This window comes from Mustela lutreola, chromosome 3 (assembly GCF_030435805.1).
Source record: "Mustela lutreola isolate mMusLut2 chromosome 3, mMusLut2.pri, whole genome shotgun sequence".
Classification (NCBI taxonomy): Eukaryota; Metazoa; Chordata; class Mammalia; order Carnivora; family Mustelidae; genus Mustela; species Mustela lutreola.
In genome coordinates this window covers 17,122,321-17,135,260 of record NC_081292.1, presented here as the reverse complement: position 1 = coordinate 17,135,260, position 12,940 = coordinate 17,122,321, and the positions used below count along the sequence as shown (strand labels likewise).

Here is a 12,940-nt window from a genome sequence, read left to right as displayed (position 1 = left end):
AGAGACCCCCAGCCACCAGGGTCTCTTAAGTCTGACTCTTCACCTCTCCCCACCCGCGAGCCTTCCTGGGGGAATCAGGAGCCTGGACGTTTCTCGAATCTGACAGCCAGACTGTGTGTCAGTCGCCTTGCAACTGAGTCTCCAGGAGCTGGTCTGACAGTCTGACCCATTTTTCCTTCCCCTGAGGGCCGCAGGCCACCTGTAGGGAGAGGCCAGGAAATGCTACCACCCTGAGTCTGGGGAGGAGGGATGAGGAGGGATGACAGTGGGGAAGTGCATTTTCAGGGAAGCTTCCAGAACCTTCCTGCTCCACGCCTGGCTCACCTCTGTGGGGCCATCCTCCGCTGGGGGCTGCAGAATCTTGGTCCCACCCTGGACTCAGTGAATCAGAACCTGCATTTTAACAAGATCCCCGTACAGCTTGTTCCTAGCTCCGCTGCTCTGGGCTGCGTGACTTTGGTCAAGCTCCTTAACCTCTCTGAGCTTCCGAGTCTGCAGAGGGTCTCTGAAAAGTGACGCACTTAAGGCTTGACATATACTAGGACTTCCGTGAATGTTAGCTGGCATTGCTAAGGGGAAAGCGATTGAGGGAGAATTGGTTTTACCACATTCAAACTCGAATTATCCAGTCATGGGGAAGGAGGTCCAGACTGAATGGAAGAAAGTTCCAGATGCAAAGCAAAGAGCCCTCACCATGTGCTTAGTAAACAAATGTCACGGCAGAAAGAGGAGTCTCTCCAGCAGCCTGTGCCCTCACTGTTTAATTTGGGGTTTGTTCAGATTATTGTTCATCTGCTTGGTTCGGGGCTTCCTACCTTCCCTGATGTGCCTTCTCTTCCTGCCACCCATGCCCCACCACCCCAGAGACGTATCTCCAAGACCTGCTGCTCCCATGACTCTGTTGCCGACAGAATGAAACGACAGCTCCTTGCCATGGCATTCAAGGCCCTCCACAGTCGAGACCCAAGCTGACTCGCCAGCCTCTTCCCAGCTTCCACCCTGACTCTGCCCTTTGACCTCAGTCCCGTCATTCCCAGACTCATCCTTGCTCCTGCTGTTTCCTCTGTCCAGGAGTCTGTTCCTCTGATGGGGGTCCCCCTCCCCTTTCTCTCTACGCCAGGATCCTACTCCACCCGTGGGGCCCTGCTCCACCAGCGGAGGCTGCATCGTGGGCCGGGAGCATGGGCTCGGCTTGGACTGACTTTGTTCAAGTCCCAGCTCTGCCGTGAACTTGCTATGTGAGCTCAGGCAAGGCACCTCGCCTCCCAGCCTGGGCGCATTCCTCCGTCAACGGAGGCTCGCAACACCTACCTCGCAGACCTGTTGTGAGGACTCATCCACGAAGTGGGAGCGTTTCAACTCATCAGAGCCGTGTTGTCTTGTTTCTAGAAGAAGATAACCTCCTCTGGGAAGCTTTTTGCCTTCCTCCCGCCCTGTCCTACGGAATGAGGCACCACGTGCTCTGTGTTCCGTTAGCTCCCTGCTTAGGGTCGCAGGCCACCCCATTCTGCATCTCGCCACTGCTTGACTTTCCTCCATGTTGCTGATCAGCAGTCGGGCTTCTGCCCGTCTGTGCCCGTGACCGTGAGCTCCGCCAGAGCAGAGATTCCAGTGTCCTGGGTGCGTCTGCACTGGTCGTGCTCAGTATTGGCAGATTATGTGAACGGATCACTTTCGTACCGTGGGGGGAGTTTGGTTGGCACTGCCCTGCCTGGCTGTTACGGACTGAGTCATGTCTCCCCCAGCCACCCTCCTGCCGCTCCGCCAAATCTGTGTGTTACAGTCCTACCCCTGAGAGTGGGACTGGGTTTGCAGAGAGGGCTTTTAAAGAGGTGAGGAAAGGGACACCTGGGCGGCTCAGATGGTGAAGCCTCTGCCTTCGGCCCAGGTCATGATCCCAGGTTCCTGGGATCGAGCCCAGCACCGCGCTCCCTGCTCAGTGGGGAGTCTGCTTCTCCCTCTAGTTCTCTCTCTCTCTGTCTCTCAAATAAATAAATAAAATCCTTTTTTAAAAAATTGTACTTCAAATGCCCAAATCTCTTGGCCAGTGTGTGCAAATTTAGCCACCTTCCGTTGTGTCAACAGGACCCTCTGTGGAAGGTTAGGACCCCCTTCCCCTGACAGAGTTTCTCCATTCCTGTGAGCCCTAGTACATGCACACGCAGGTACAAGGGTGCACACATGTGTGCATACAGCCTCCTTGCCCCGCATCAGCCACAGTTCCCACTAGGCAACCATCCTGCAAGTAACTTAAACTTTCAGCCAGCATTTCTAGAAGGTGTACTATGGCCCAGGTGTGGTTCTGGGCTCTGGGGAAACCACAGTGAAAAGTTTCTGCATTTATGGAGTTTATATTCTAAAATAACACCATCTAGGTGGTAACACCATCTGGGTGGCTCAGTCAGTTAAGTGTCTGCCTTGGGCTCCGGTTGTCATACTGGGGTCCTGGGATTGAGTCCCACATCAGGCTCCCTGCTCAGCGGGGAGCCTGTTTCTCCCTCTGCCTGCTGCTCTCTCTCTCTCTCTCTCTCTGACAAATAAATAAAATCTTTAAAAAATAAAATGCAGTAAAATAGCACCATCTAGTAGAAGGTACCTCAAGGATAGAAACAGCCTGCGCTGTTTAATGCAATAGCCATGGGCCACCCAGGGCTGCTGAGGACTTGAAATGTGGCCAGTGTGACTGAGGAACTGGCTTTTAATTTTATTTTCATTCATTTAAATTCAAAGAACCGCATGTGGCTAGTGGCTGGCAGATGGAAAGCACAGTTCTAGAGGAAGAAATAAGTAAGCAGGTAAATACTGCTCCCTCCTCTCACCCCCAAAATGTAGGCGTAAATCTTAAATATTGAAAAGTGCTACAAAGAAAGCGAAGTAGGGTAAGGAAATAGAGTGATGTGGGGAGGCATTTGTTTCGGTGGGGTGGCGGTCAGGAAAGTCCCCTCTGGCAGGGAATGTGATCACTGAGGAGTGCTGGGGTAGGACGGTCCAGCAGAGGCCCCGAGATGGAAGGGGTGCCCCTGCTCCAGCAGCCGGAGTGTGATGCCCGAGAGGGAGCAGGAACCCCGGGCCGGAACATTGGAGGCTTTGAGGACTGTTATAAGAGGCCCGGAGAAAGGGCTTCATGCAGACAGGCAGCGTGAACTGATTCTTATCTTAAAACATCCCTCTGCTCTGCAGAGGAAGGAAGCCGGAGACCCAGGGGAGGCTGCCGCAGGCTCCCAGCGGGCAGGAGAGGGTGGTAGCTGAGACCAGGCAGGGAGAAGGGGAAGCGGTGCCGAGCGGTCTGATACCAGATTTATTTTGAAGATCGCATCGGCAGGATTGCGGATGGATTCACTGGGGCGACACAAGGAGGTTTGGGGCCAGAATGCGCGGTGGTGGAACCACTGACGGAGATGAGAAACCCTGGAGGAGGCAGTGTGTGGCTGAAGGGGAAATGAGGGTCTGATCAGCACGAACGGGGAGGCTGACAAGGGCCATTTGGGTGCGCTTAGCCAGAAGACACGGTCCCCTCTGCTCGGCTGTGCCCATGTCCTCTCCTCACCAGGGCCGCAAGGGATCGTCCCTCGCTACTGCGGACATTGCGCCCCGTGGAAATTCCAGGGCTCCTCCTTCGGGTCCTGCTCAGCTTTGCACCTGAGCCCCTCAGCAGATGGGCGTGGGTAGAGTCCTGCAGAGTTGCTCATAAAAATAAGTCTTCACGGGGTGCCGGGGTGGCTCAGTGGGTTAGGCCTCTGCCTCTGTGTTGTGATCTCAGGGTCCTGGGATCGAGCCCCGCATCGGGCTCTCTGCTCAGCGGGGAGCCTGCTTCCCCCTCTCTCTGCCTGCCTCTCTGCCTACTTGTGATCTCTCTCTCTCTGTGTCAAATAAATAAATAAATAAAAATAGGTCTTCTCTTTCACCTTGAACATTCTGTCAGTGGGACTCTCAAACCCAAGCTACCGGGAAGGTCCAGAGGTGGTATGCCATCTCTCCCACTCCCCTTCCTCCTGGATATCAGCCATACGTGTTTCAAAACCCACCTCCCTTCTCCTTTAACCGCACAACGAAAGGGCCCCTCCATATCAGCACATGCATTTAGACGCTCAGCATGGCTCATTCCCCAGCTTGCCTTCCGCTAACATATCCTACTCCTATTAAGCAAATTGTTCCTGTACTCCCCAGTTAATATTTGTTTAATGCAATTCCAATCAAAATTCTAACAGGATTTTTATTTTGCAGATGATTCTGATTTATGAGAATTGATTGAGGTGAATAAATGATCAAAATAACCCAGAAATGTTTTGCAAAAGAAGAGTGATAAGGAGGAATTCACTCTACCAGATATTAAAACACACTATTTTAGGGGGAGGGGGTTGATGTCACGTGGTAGTTGTATTTTTTTCTCAGGAGCCTCCGTACTGTTTGTCACAGTGACTGCATAAAACATACTCTATCAAAAAAAAAAAAAAATTAAGTGAGGCACAAGTACGGGTCCCAGTACCTAGATAAGAGGCACAGAATAGATGACTCAGAAACGCCCTAGTATATATAAAAATTTAATGTATGACAAAGATGATTCCATATCTAGAAAAGATAACACAGTATGTGCTATGAGATAATTGGTAACTTTCAAGAAAAATGGTTAGAATTGTATCTTTCAGCTTAACCCAAGATCAGCCCAATTCCAGATGTAACAAATAAAGCTAAAACACTCTAAGAAAACATAGAATAATATGTCTCAGTTATCAAAGAAGACAATCACTTTCCTTTTTATTAAATGTGCAAATGATTTTTATTTATTTTTTCTGTTGAAATATGATTGACATATAATATCCTGTTATTTTCAGGTGCACCTTGTAGCGATTCCATGTTTTCCTGTCATTAGGAAGTAGTCCCCACGATAAGTCTAGTCACCTTCTGTCACCGTACAAAGTTATTACAGCATCATTGACTATATTCCCTATGCTGCACTTTACATCCCCAGGACTTACTTTTTTATAAGTGAAAATTTGTACCTCTTAATCATTACCCTTTCCCTATTTCATGTGCCCTGCCTGCCCCCGAACCCCCCGCCCCTGTAACCAGAGTTTGTTTCTTGTAACTGGAAATCACTTTCTACATATAAAATCACAATGAAAGGAGCCACAAAAGAAAATTTGCTGCCTCTAAAACTTAACATTTTTACATGTAAAACAAGAAAAACACCATCTACAAGAGTATAAGATAAATGATAGACTAGAAAAATTTTGCAACAAATATAATAACATACTGATATTCTTTTTTTTTTATTAAATTTTTTTTTAAAGATTTTATTTATTTATTTGACAGAGAGAAATCACAAGTAGATGGAGAGGCAGGCAGAGAGAGAGAGAGAGGGAAACAGGCTCCCTGCTGAGCAGAGAGCCCGATGTGGGACTCGATCCCAGGACCCTGAGATCATGACCTGAGCCGAAGGCAGCGGCCTAACCCACTGAGCCACCCAGGCGCCCATATACTGATATTCTTAATCTGAAGAGAACTCCTACATTAATAATAAAACCACTGAGCATCACAAGATAAAAATGGCATAAATAAGCAATTCAAAAAGAAAGAACACACGTGGCAAGTAAATCTCTGGAAACAATTCAACCTGATTAGCAATCAAGGAAAGCACAAAGACATATGAAGACAGTTTAACCCTACCTAATTGGCAAGGCTTTTTCGTGGTAGTATTTCCTGTAAGTAGAGCGGTAAATGGAGCGTTCTCGCTCACTGCTTGGGGAAGGTCTGGCTGATGCAAAAGCTGGCCAAGTGAGTCAAGAGAACTTCAAATGTACCTACTCTTTGACCCAGTGCTTCTGTATCTAAGCATTCATCCAAAGGTAGTTGTCAGAAATAAGGACTCAGGGTGTTGACCATAATTTTGTTGAGAAGAGCCAAAAATTGGAAATAAATATCCAGCAAAAGTTGGAAGGCTAAATACATTATGTGTGGTCTGTCCCTACAAGAAAATACCATGTAGCCATTTTCTTAATCATTATTTTGCTCAATATTTGTAGAAACGAGGAACCTTTCCATGAGTGAAAGGAAGGCACTACAATACTTGGGGTAATTTTTTTTCTTCTTTGCACTTCAAAGCATTTTCTGGATTTTCTCTCCTGGTGATTTTACTCTTACAATAAGAAACAAACATGGATACCCATTTTCTAATGCCCATGAAACACCGCTTGCCCTTCCCAGGTCTTGCTTCTGATGTAGCATCAATTAAAGTCGCTAGAGGACCCAGTGACATCTTGTCTTCAATATCCCTTCCACCAGCCCACCCACCACTCAGTGCCTTTGTTGCTTTTCTCTGTTTGCCGCTAGACACGAACAAGTGACCTGCACCCTCCTTTGCTTGCTCTGGGCCAGTTCTCACGGCCGTTTCCAAAGAGAGGAAGAGAAGAAGATGACCTTTCATTTTCATGGGCCCCACTCTGACCATCTGTCCTTACCTAGGTGTTTCCTTTGGGGTGCCAGTCGGTGTGGCTTAGAAAGAAATGCTAGTTTCTTCCACCTTGTGGAAAAACACTGACCCTGTCTTTGTTCTTATCCCACAGATATGATGCTGCCTCTTGTGTATAGCCATTGGAGCAGTGACAATTTTCTGGGCTGAGATCATTCTCAACACTCAAACATTAGACTTCAGCATTCAAGGAAAGCCAAAGCCATTGGAGGGGGACTACAAGCCCAAAGCCTTTTTTCTTACTTGTTCCAAAAATTTCACTGCCCCTTTCCTACCTGCCCACCCCTGCCCGCCCCCCAGATTAAACTATTGCACACAGACAGGCAGCATGGCAAGCAAGCGAAAATCCACCACACCGTGCATGGTTCGGACCCCACAAGTAGTAGAACAGGATGTGCCCGAGGAAGGAGACAGGGCCAAAGAGAAAGGAATCAGCGCGCCACAGCCTGAAGCAGCCAAGGACAATTGGACAGTGGAACCCGAAAACTCTTCCAAAGAAAATGAAGTGATCGAAGTGAAATCTACAGGGGAAAACCAATCCAAAAAACTCCAAGGTGGTTACGAATGCAAGTACTGCCCCTACTCCACGCAAAACCTGAACGAGTTCACGGAGCACGTTGACATGCAGCACCCCAACGTGATCCTCAACCCCCTCTACGTGTGTGCCGAATGTAACTTCACAACCAAAAAATACGACTCCTTGTCCGACCACAACTCCAAGTTCCATCCCGGGGAGACCAACTTCAAGCTGAAGTTGATCAAGCGCAATAATCAGACTGTCTTGGAGCAGTCCATCGAAGCCACCAACCACGTCGTGTCCATCGCCGCCAGCGGCCCCACCAGCGGCGACGGTGATCCCGGCATCTCCGTGAGTAAGACGCCCATCATGAAGCCAGGGAAACCAAAAGCTGATGCCAAGAAGGTGCCCAAGAAGCCCGAGGAGGCCACCCCCGAAAACCACGTGGAGGGGACGGCCCGCCTGGTGACTGACGCGGCTGAGATCCTCTCGAGACTCGGAGGCGTGGAGCTCCTCCAGGACACGCTAGGACACGTCATGCCTTCTGTCCAGCTCCCACCAAATATCAACCTTGTCCCCAAGGTCCCCGTCCCACTGAATACTACCAAATACAACTCTGCCCTGGACACGAATGCCACCATGATCAATTCCTTCAACAAGTTCCCTTACCCAACTCAGGCTGAGCTGTCCTGGCTGACCGCTGCCTCCAAGCACCCAGAGGAGCACATCAGAATCTGGTTCGCCACCCAGCGCTTGAAGCACGGCATCAGCTGGTCCCCGGAGGAGGTGGAAGAGGCCCGGAAAAAGATGTTTAATGGCACCATCCAGTCGGTACCCCCGACGATCACCGTGCTGCCAGCCCAGTTGGCGCCCACCAAGATGTCACAGCCCATCCTCCAGACAGCATTGCCGTGCCAGATTCTCGGCCAAACCAGCCTGGTGCTGACTCAGGTGACGAGCGGGTCGACGACCGTCTCTTGCTCCCCCATCACACTTGCCGTGGCCGGAGTGACCAACCACGGCCAGAAGAGACCTTTGGTGACTCCCCAGGCTGCCTCCGAGCCCAAGCGTCCACATGTCGCTCAGGTGCCAGAGCCCCCACCCAAGGTAGCCAACCCCCCTTCCCTGACCCCGGCCAGCGACCGCAAGAAGACAAAGGAGCAGATCGCGCATCTCAAGGCCAGCTTTCTCCAGAGCCAGTTCCCCGACGACGCGGAGGTCTATCGGCTCATCGAGGTGACCGGCCTGGCCAGGAGCGAGATCAAGAAGTGGTTCAGCGACCACCGGTACCGGTGTCAAAGAGGCATCGTGCACATCACCAGCGAATCCCTTGCCAAAGACCAGCTGGCCCTCGCGGCCTCCCGACACGGCCGCACATACCACGCGTACCCAGACTTCGCCCCACAGAAATTCAAAGAAAAAACCCAGGGTCAGGTTAAGATCCTGGAAGACAGCTTTTTGAAAAGCTCCTTCCCGACCCAAGCGGAACTGGACAGGCTAAGGGTGGACACGAAACTCAGCAGAAGGGAGATCGAATCCTGGTTCTCGGAGAGACGGAAGCTTCGGGACAGCATGGAGCAAGCTGTCTTGGATTCCATGGGGGCCAGCAAAAAAGGCCAAGACGTGGGGGCCCCCAACGGTGCTCTGTCTCGGCTCGACCAGCTCTCCGGGGCCCAGTTAGCCGGTTCCCTGCCCAGCCCCTCACCAGCAATTACGAAGAGTCAAGAACAGGTCCATCTCCTGCGGAGCACGTTCGCCAGAACCCAGTGGCCCACCCCCCAGGAGTATGACCAGTTAGCGGCCAAGACCGGCCTGGTCCGGACTGAAATCGTGCGTTGGTTCAAGGAGAACAGATGCTTGCTAAAAACCGGGACCTTGAAGTGGGTGGAGCAGTCCCGGCACCTAGCCGGCGAGCACGGTCACGGCCACGGGCACAACGCGGCGCCGAGGAAAGCCGCGAGAGCCGTCACGGCGGAGAGCCCGAAGAATGGGAGCGAGGTGGCTCAGCCCCACTACAAAGACCCCAAAAAGCTCTGCGAGGAGGACTTGGAGAAGTTAGTACCCAGGGGGAAAGTGAGCAACGAGCCGGCAAAAGACGGTGCGCCGGCCAAGCCTTCGGAAGGCGCCTCAGACAGGTCGGAGGGCAGCAGCCGGGACGGACCCGGCAGCGAGGAGAACGAGGAGTCGGGCGTCGTGGATTGGGTGGAGGTCACGGTCGGAGAGGAGGACGCCGTCTCAGACCGGTCCGACAGCTGGAGTCAGACCGCAGCCGAAGGTGCCGCGGAACTGGCCGGCTCGGACTCGGACAGCATCCCGGCAGAGGCCGGCCAGGCCTAACAGGTAACTCCACCTGCTCCCCGTCTGGGAACAAGGGGAGGGCGCCGGTTTTCTCCCTTTTCATTGCCGGGGTCAGTATAGGTTTGTAGGGGACCGAGATGGTGACACAGATGATGGGGTCTTATTTTTAAAAGGAAGGAAAATAGTGATGCCATCAGGCAGGGTCGGAGGAGCCAGAGTGGGTCGGGCAGGACCAGCCGAGAGGGTCCTTGGCTTCACATTGGATGGAAATCAGATGTGAGCCAGCGGGAAGCGAGAGCAGAGTTTACTGAAGGTATAGAGAGAGAGCAGATACAGCCGGAGGGCCTGGGAGACTCGGAGAGGAAAGGAGCATGGGTCCCATCTTGGCTTGGGGTCTGGGGTTTTCCTTGACGACTTCGTTCTAGTCATCAGTGAACTGGTAGGAACAAGGACAGGGTCCAGTCGTCCTCCTAAGTTAGTCATTCCCATGATCCCAGAGGGTCTGTCACGTCACGATGTCTAGGGCCAGTCGTCTGCAATAGGCTTAGACACACGCCAGCCGTGCCCGGTCATTCCTGGGATGTTACCGATTGTGCCGGAAGCCTCCAGAGAAGTCAATAATTCCTTGCCCCTTTCAAGGAGGACACACATGAAGGCGTGTGTAGGGCGGGGGTGCAGGTCCTCGCGAGAATGGAAACAGGAAAGGCAGCAAAAAACAGACTTCCATGGACTCCTTCAGTCTCCCTGTCTCACTAGGCTTTGGCAGATTCTCTGTCCTCATTTGCAAGGCTGATGGGTGACAGCGCCACCGCCTGTGGCCTCTTATGGACACCTCCCTCTGGGGCCTGTCCATTCTAAAGTCTAGATGCATTCGTCACGGAGACACATCCTTCTCTTTCTTCGTGTTTGCTGCTCTAAGAAACAAAGGATGTTTTTCCTTTTTCTTTCTATCCTTTTTTTTTTCTTCATTTTCTTTCTTTTTTGGATTTTTTTAGAGTAGTTAACCAAGTCTACTGGCTAGAGATCTGGGGTTGTTTCTTTTAACCTGACAGGTCTGGGTCTTTGCCTTGGCCCGGCTAAAGGAAGGCATGGATGTCACCAAGTCACCCAGCTTCTAATCGTGCTGATTGGGTCCCTGGAACCCCTTCAGTTCTGGAAGAAACGGATGCAAATGAGGCCCGAGGAGCCACAAAAGCCTGGGAAGGGAGGTTGTCATGGTTACTAATGGCCGTGTCATCCACATGATGGGACAGGGCGCCCAAGCCCCGATGTTTGTGCTTTCCGGAGAGGTCTGTACACATCAAGGCCTAAAGGCCCGACTGCCGGCTCCGTGGTGGGTTCAGAATAGAGGGGGCAGCGGGGCGAGGGGCACGGGAGGCAAAGATCACCTCGGCCAAAGCCGAAATGTTCCAAGGACAGCGTGGAACCAGGAGGAAGACGTGCGATTTACCATCTGCCAGCATGGGCTTCTCCAGGAGTCCCGTAAAAGGCAACAGAAGGGGACACCCCCATGTCACCTTTTCAAGTAGTAAAATAAAGGTAAGAACCTCCAGAATGATTGATAAGGTCCCAAAAGGAGTCCTGGAAGATACCATACCTCTTTATTAATGAGTCCGGACAACTTTGACTGGTGAGCCACTCGTTGGTTCATTTATTTTGCAGTGGGATAAGGTGCCTGGCCACAAATAAAGTCTTCTGGAAACCTTGTTTTTAGCCAGTTCCATGAACATTTCACTAGCCAGCTAGTGAAAATGATTTAAGGAACAGCCGGTTGCAGATGCCATCAAGTCTTCCTTCTCCTCGACCCCAACTTTTCAGGAGGGAGCAATAAAGGGTTACAGGTGACAATGCAGCATAGAGGGAGGGGCTAGTGATCAGAGGGGGCTGAAGGCTACAGAGGCCACCAGTAGCACCCCAGGCCTGCCACCATCTGGATGCCTTGGTTCCTCTCTCTGGCTATTTTCCTGCCTTCTTAAGAGACCCTACCAGCCCAGCCTGTATCTGCCTTGTTGAAATAAGGGAGAGATTTTTATTTATTTTTTTTTTTTTGGTCCAGTCCAAATCTGCCTGAAAACTCCTAGCTTGCCTTGTCTTCTTGACCTTTTCCAATGCCTGACAGAGTCTACATGATTGCTTTTTCCTCCTGCCATGGAGTGGACAACAGTCAGTTCAATTCAGCAAATCCTTTCTGCACACCTACTGTGTGCCGGGCTCTGTGCTAAGCACCAAGACGACGGGATGAAGAAGACAGATGAGGGTCCTCACACACATGGAGCTCAGTCAGGCCAAGGAGAGAGGAAACTGCTCTTTCCTTTACTAGCCGGGGTGATCCATGGTGTGACCAGGAAACTAACTCAGGCTGAGGTCAGGGCAGGCTTCCTGGAGGAAGGGACATCTGCCTCAGGGGCTAGCTGAGGGGAAGGAGTTAGCCCATGTACCAGCAAGGAAGAGAGGTTCATGTGGAAGGAGTAGACAAGGCAAAGTTCCAGAGACAAAAAAAGGAATGGTACAGCTGAGGAACCAAGTTTGGGCATAGCCAGAAAGCCGAATTGGGGGTTCAGCAGACGATGGGAAAGGACAGCTGGAAGAAAAGACAATGGTTTTCCCCAGCAGGCAAAGCTCTTCTGGACCGAGTTTGAATAGAAGAATGCCGAGTGTCCCTGTATCGCAGAGTGAGCTTGGAGGGCACGTCCAGATCCCCATCCCCGAGTGGCGGTTGTCTGGGGATGGCAGCTCCCGGAGCCCCCTGAGGCCACCTGTCCCCATCCCCTCTCCCCCAGGCAGTACCACCGCCAACAGCCAAAAATGCCCACCTGTGTTGGCTGCCACCGTGCCTGCCCCTGACCTGAGACCGGAGAGAAACATGAAGGGGGGACACAAGGCTAAAACCATAGAGAGCAGCTTTGGAGGGAAGGACAGGAGGACGGAAGGACAGGAGGACGGAAGGACAGGAGGACGGAAGGGGGTACACGGACTCCTGAGGATCCAAGGCAGAGAGTTAGGCACCTGACCACAGATGGTCTTACTCAGTGGTCCTAGTGACGCCAGATTTTTTTTTAAAAAAAGGTTTATTTACCCACTTTAGAGAGAAACAGAGAAAGCAAGGGAGAGGGGCAGTGGGAGATAGAAAAAAAAAAATCTTTAGCAGACTCCCTGCTGAGCATAGAGCCCAGCTCGGGGCTCGATCCCCCGAACCTGAGCTCATGACCCAAGCCCAAATCAAGAGTCGGATGTTCAACCTACTGAGCCACCCAGGCACCTCCCCGCCTGTAATTTTTTACAAACCCAAAAACAGAGGCTTGAAACCAAGGAGCTTACTGTATTCTCCGAGCCAGCACCTCAGTTCCATCCCAGAGCCCTGGCTCCTACCGCCGTCTCTGCCTCTCTGTTTTGGACAGAAATTCTCCATTTCTGGCTGATCCCCCCACCCCCCATGGTGGTGTTGGGAGGCAGGGAATACCTAGAATGGGCCATTAAACATTAGCTAAATCAGAGATGAACGAACTAGCTGTTTTCTTCCCCTCTCTCCCCCGCCAAAAACCGGGAACACCCAGAAACCCCCTTTTATGTTTCTTTATGGTAAACACCACAAGCACGAGCTGAGAAATGTTCCTAAGCAAGATGCTAAGAGCTGCTCAACACCTGGTGACATCCGA

General features: G+C 51.6%; 1 protein-coding gene across 2 annotated transcripts in view; it reads left to right on the top strand.

Annotated features, from left to right (window-relative positions):
- ZHX2 (zinc fingers and homeoboxes 2) overlaps positions 1-12,940 on the top strand; it is a 156,491-nt gene that overhangs the window by 134,007 nt on the left and 9,544 nt on the right. For both annotated transcript variants that reach the window (XM_059165705.1, XM_059165706.1), the window contains exon 3: positions 6,564-9,326. In XM_059165705.1, the coding sequence (XP_059021688.1) occupies positions 6,798-9,323 (2,526 nt within the window). In that variant the 5' untranslated portion in view covers positions 6,564-6,797 and the 3' untranslated portion in view covers positions 9,324-9,326. The remainder of the gene's footprint in view (positions 1-6,563; positions 9,327-12,940) is intronic.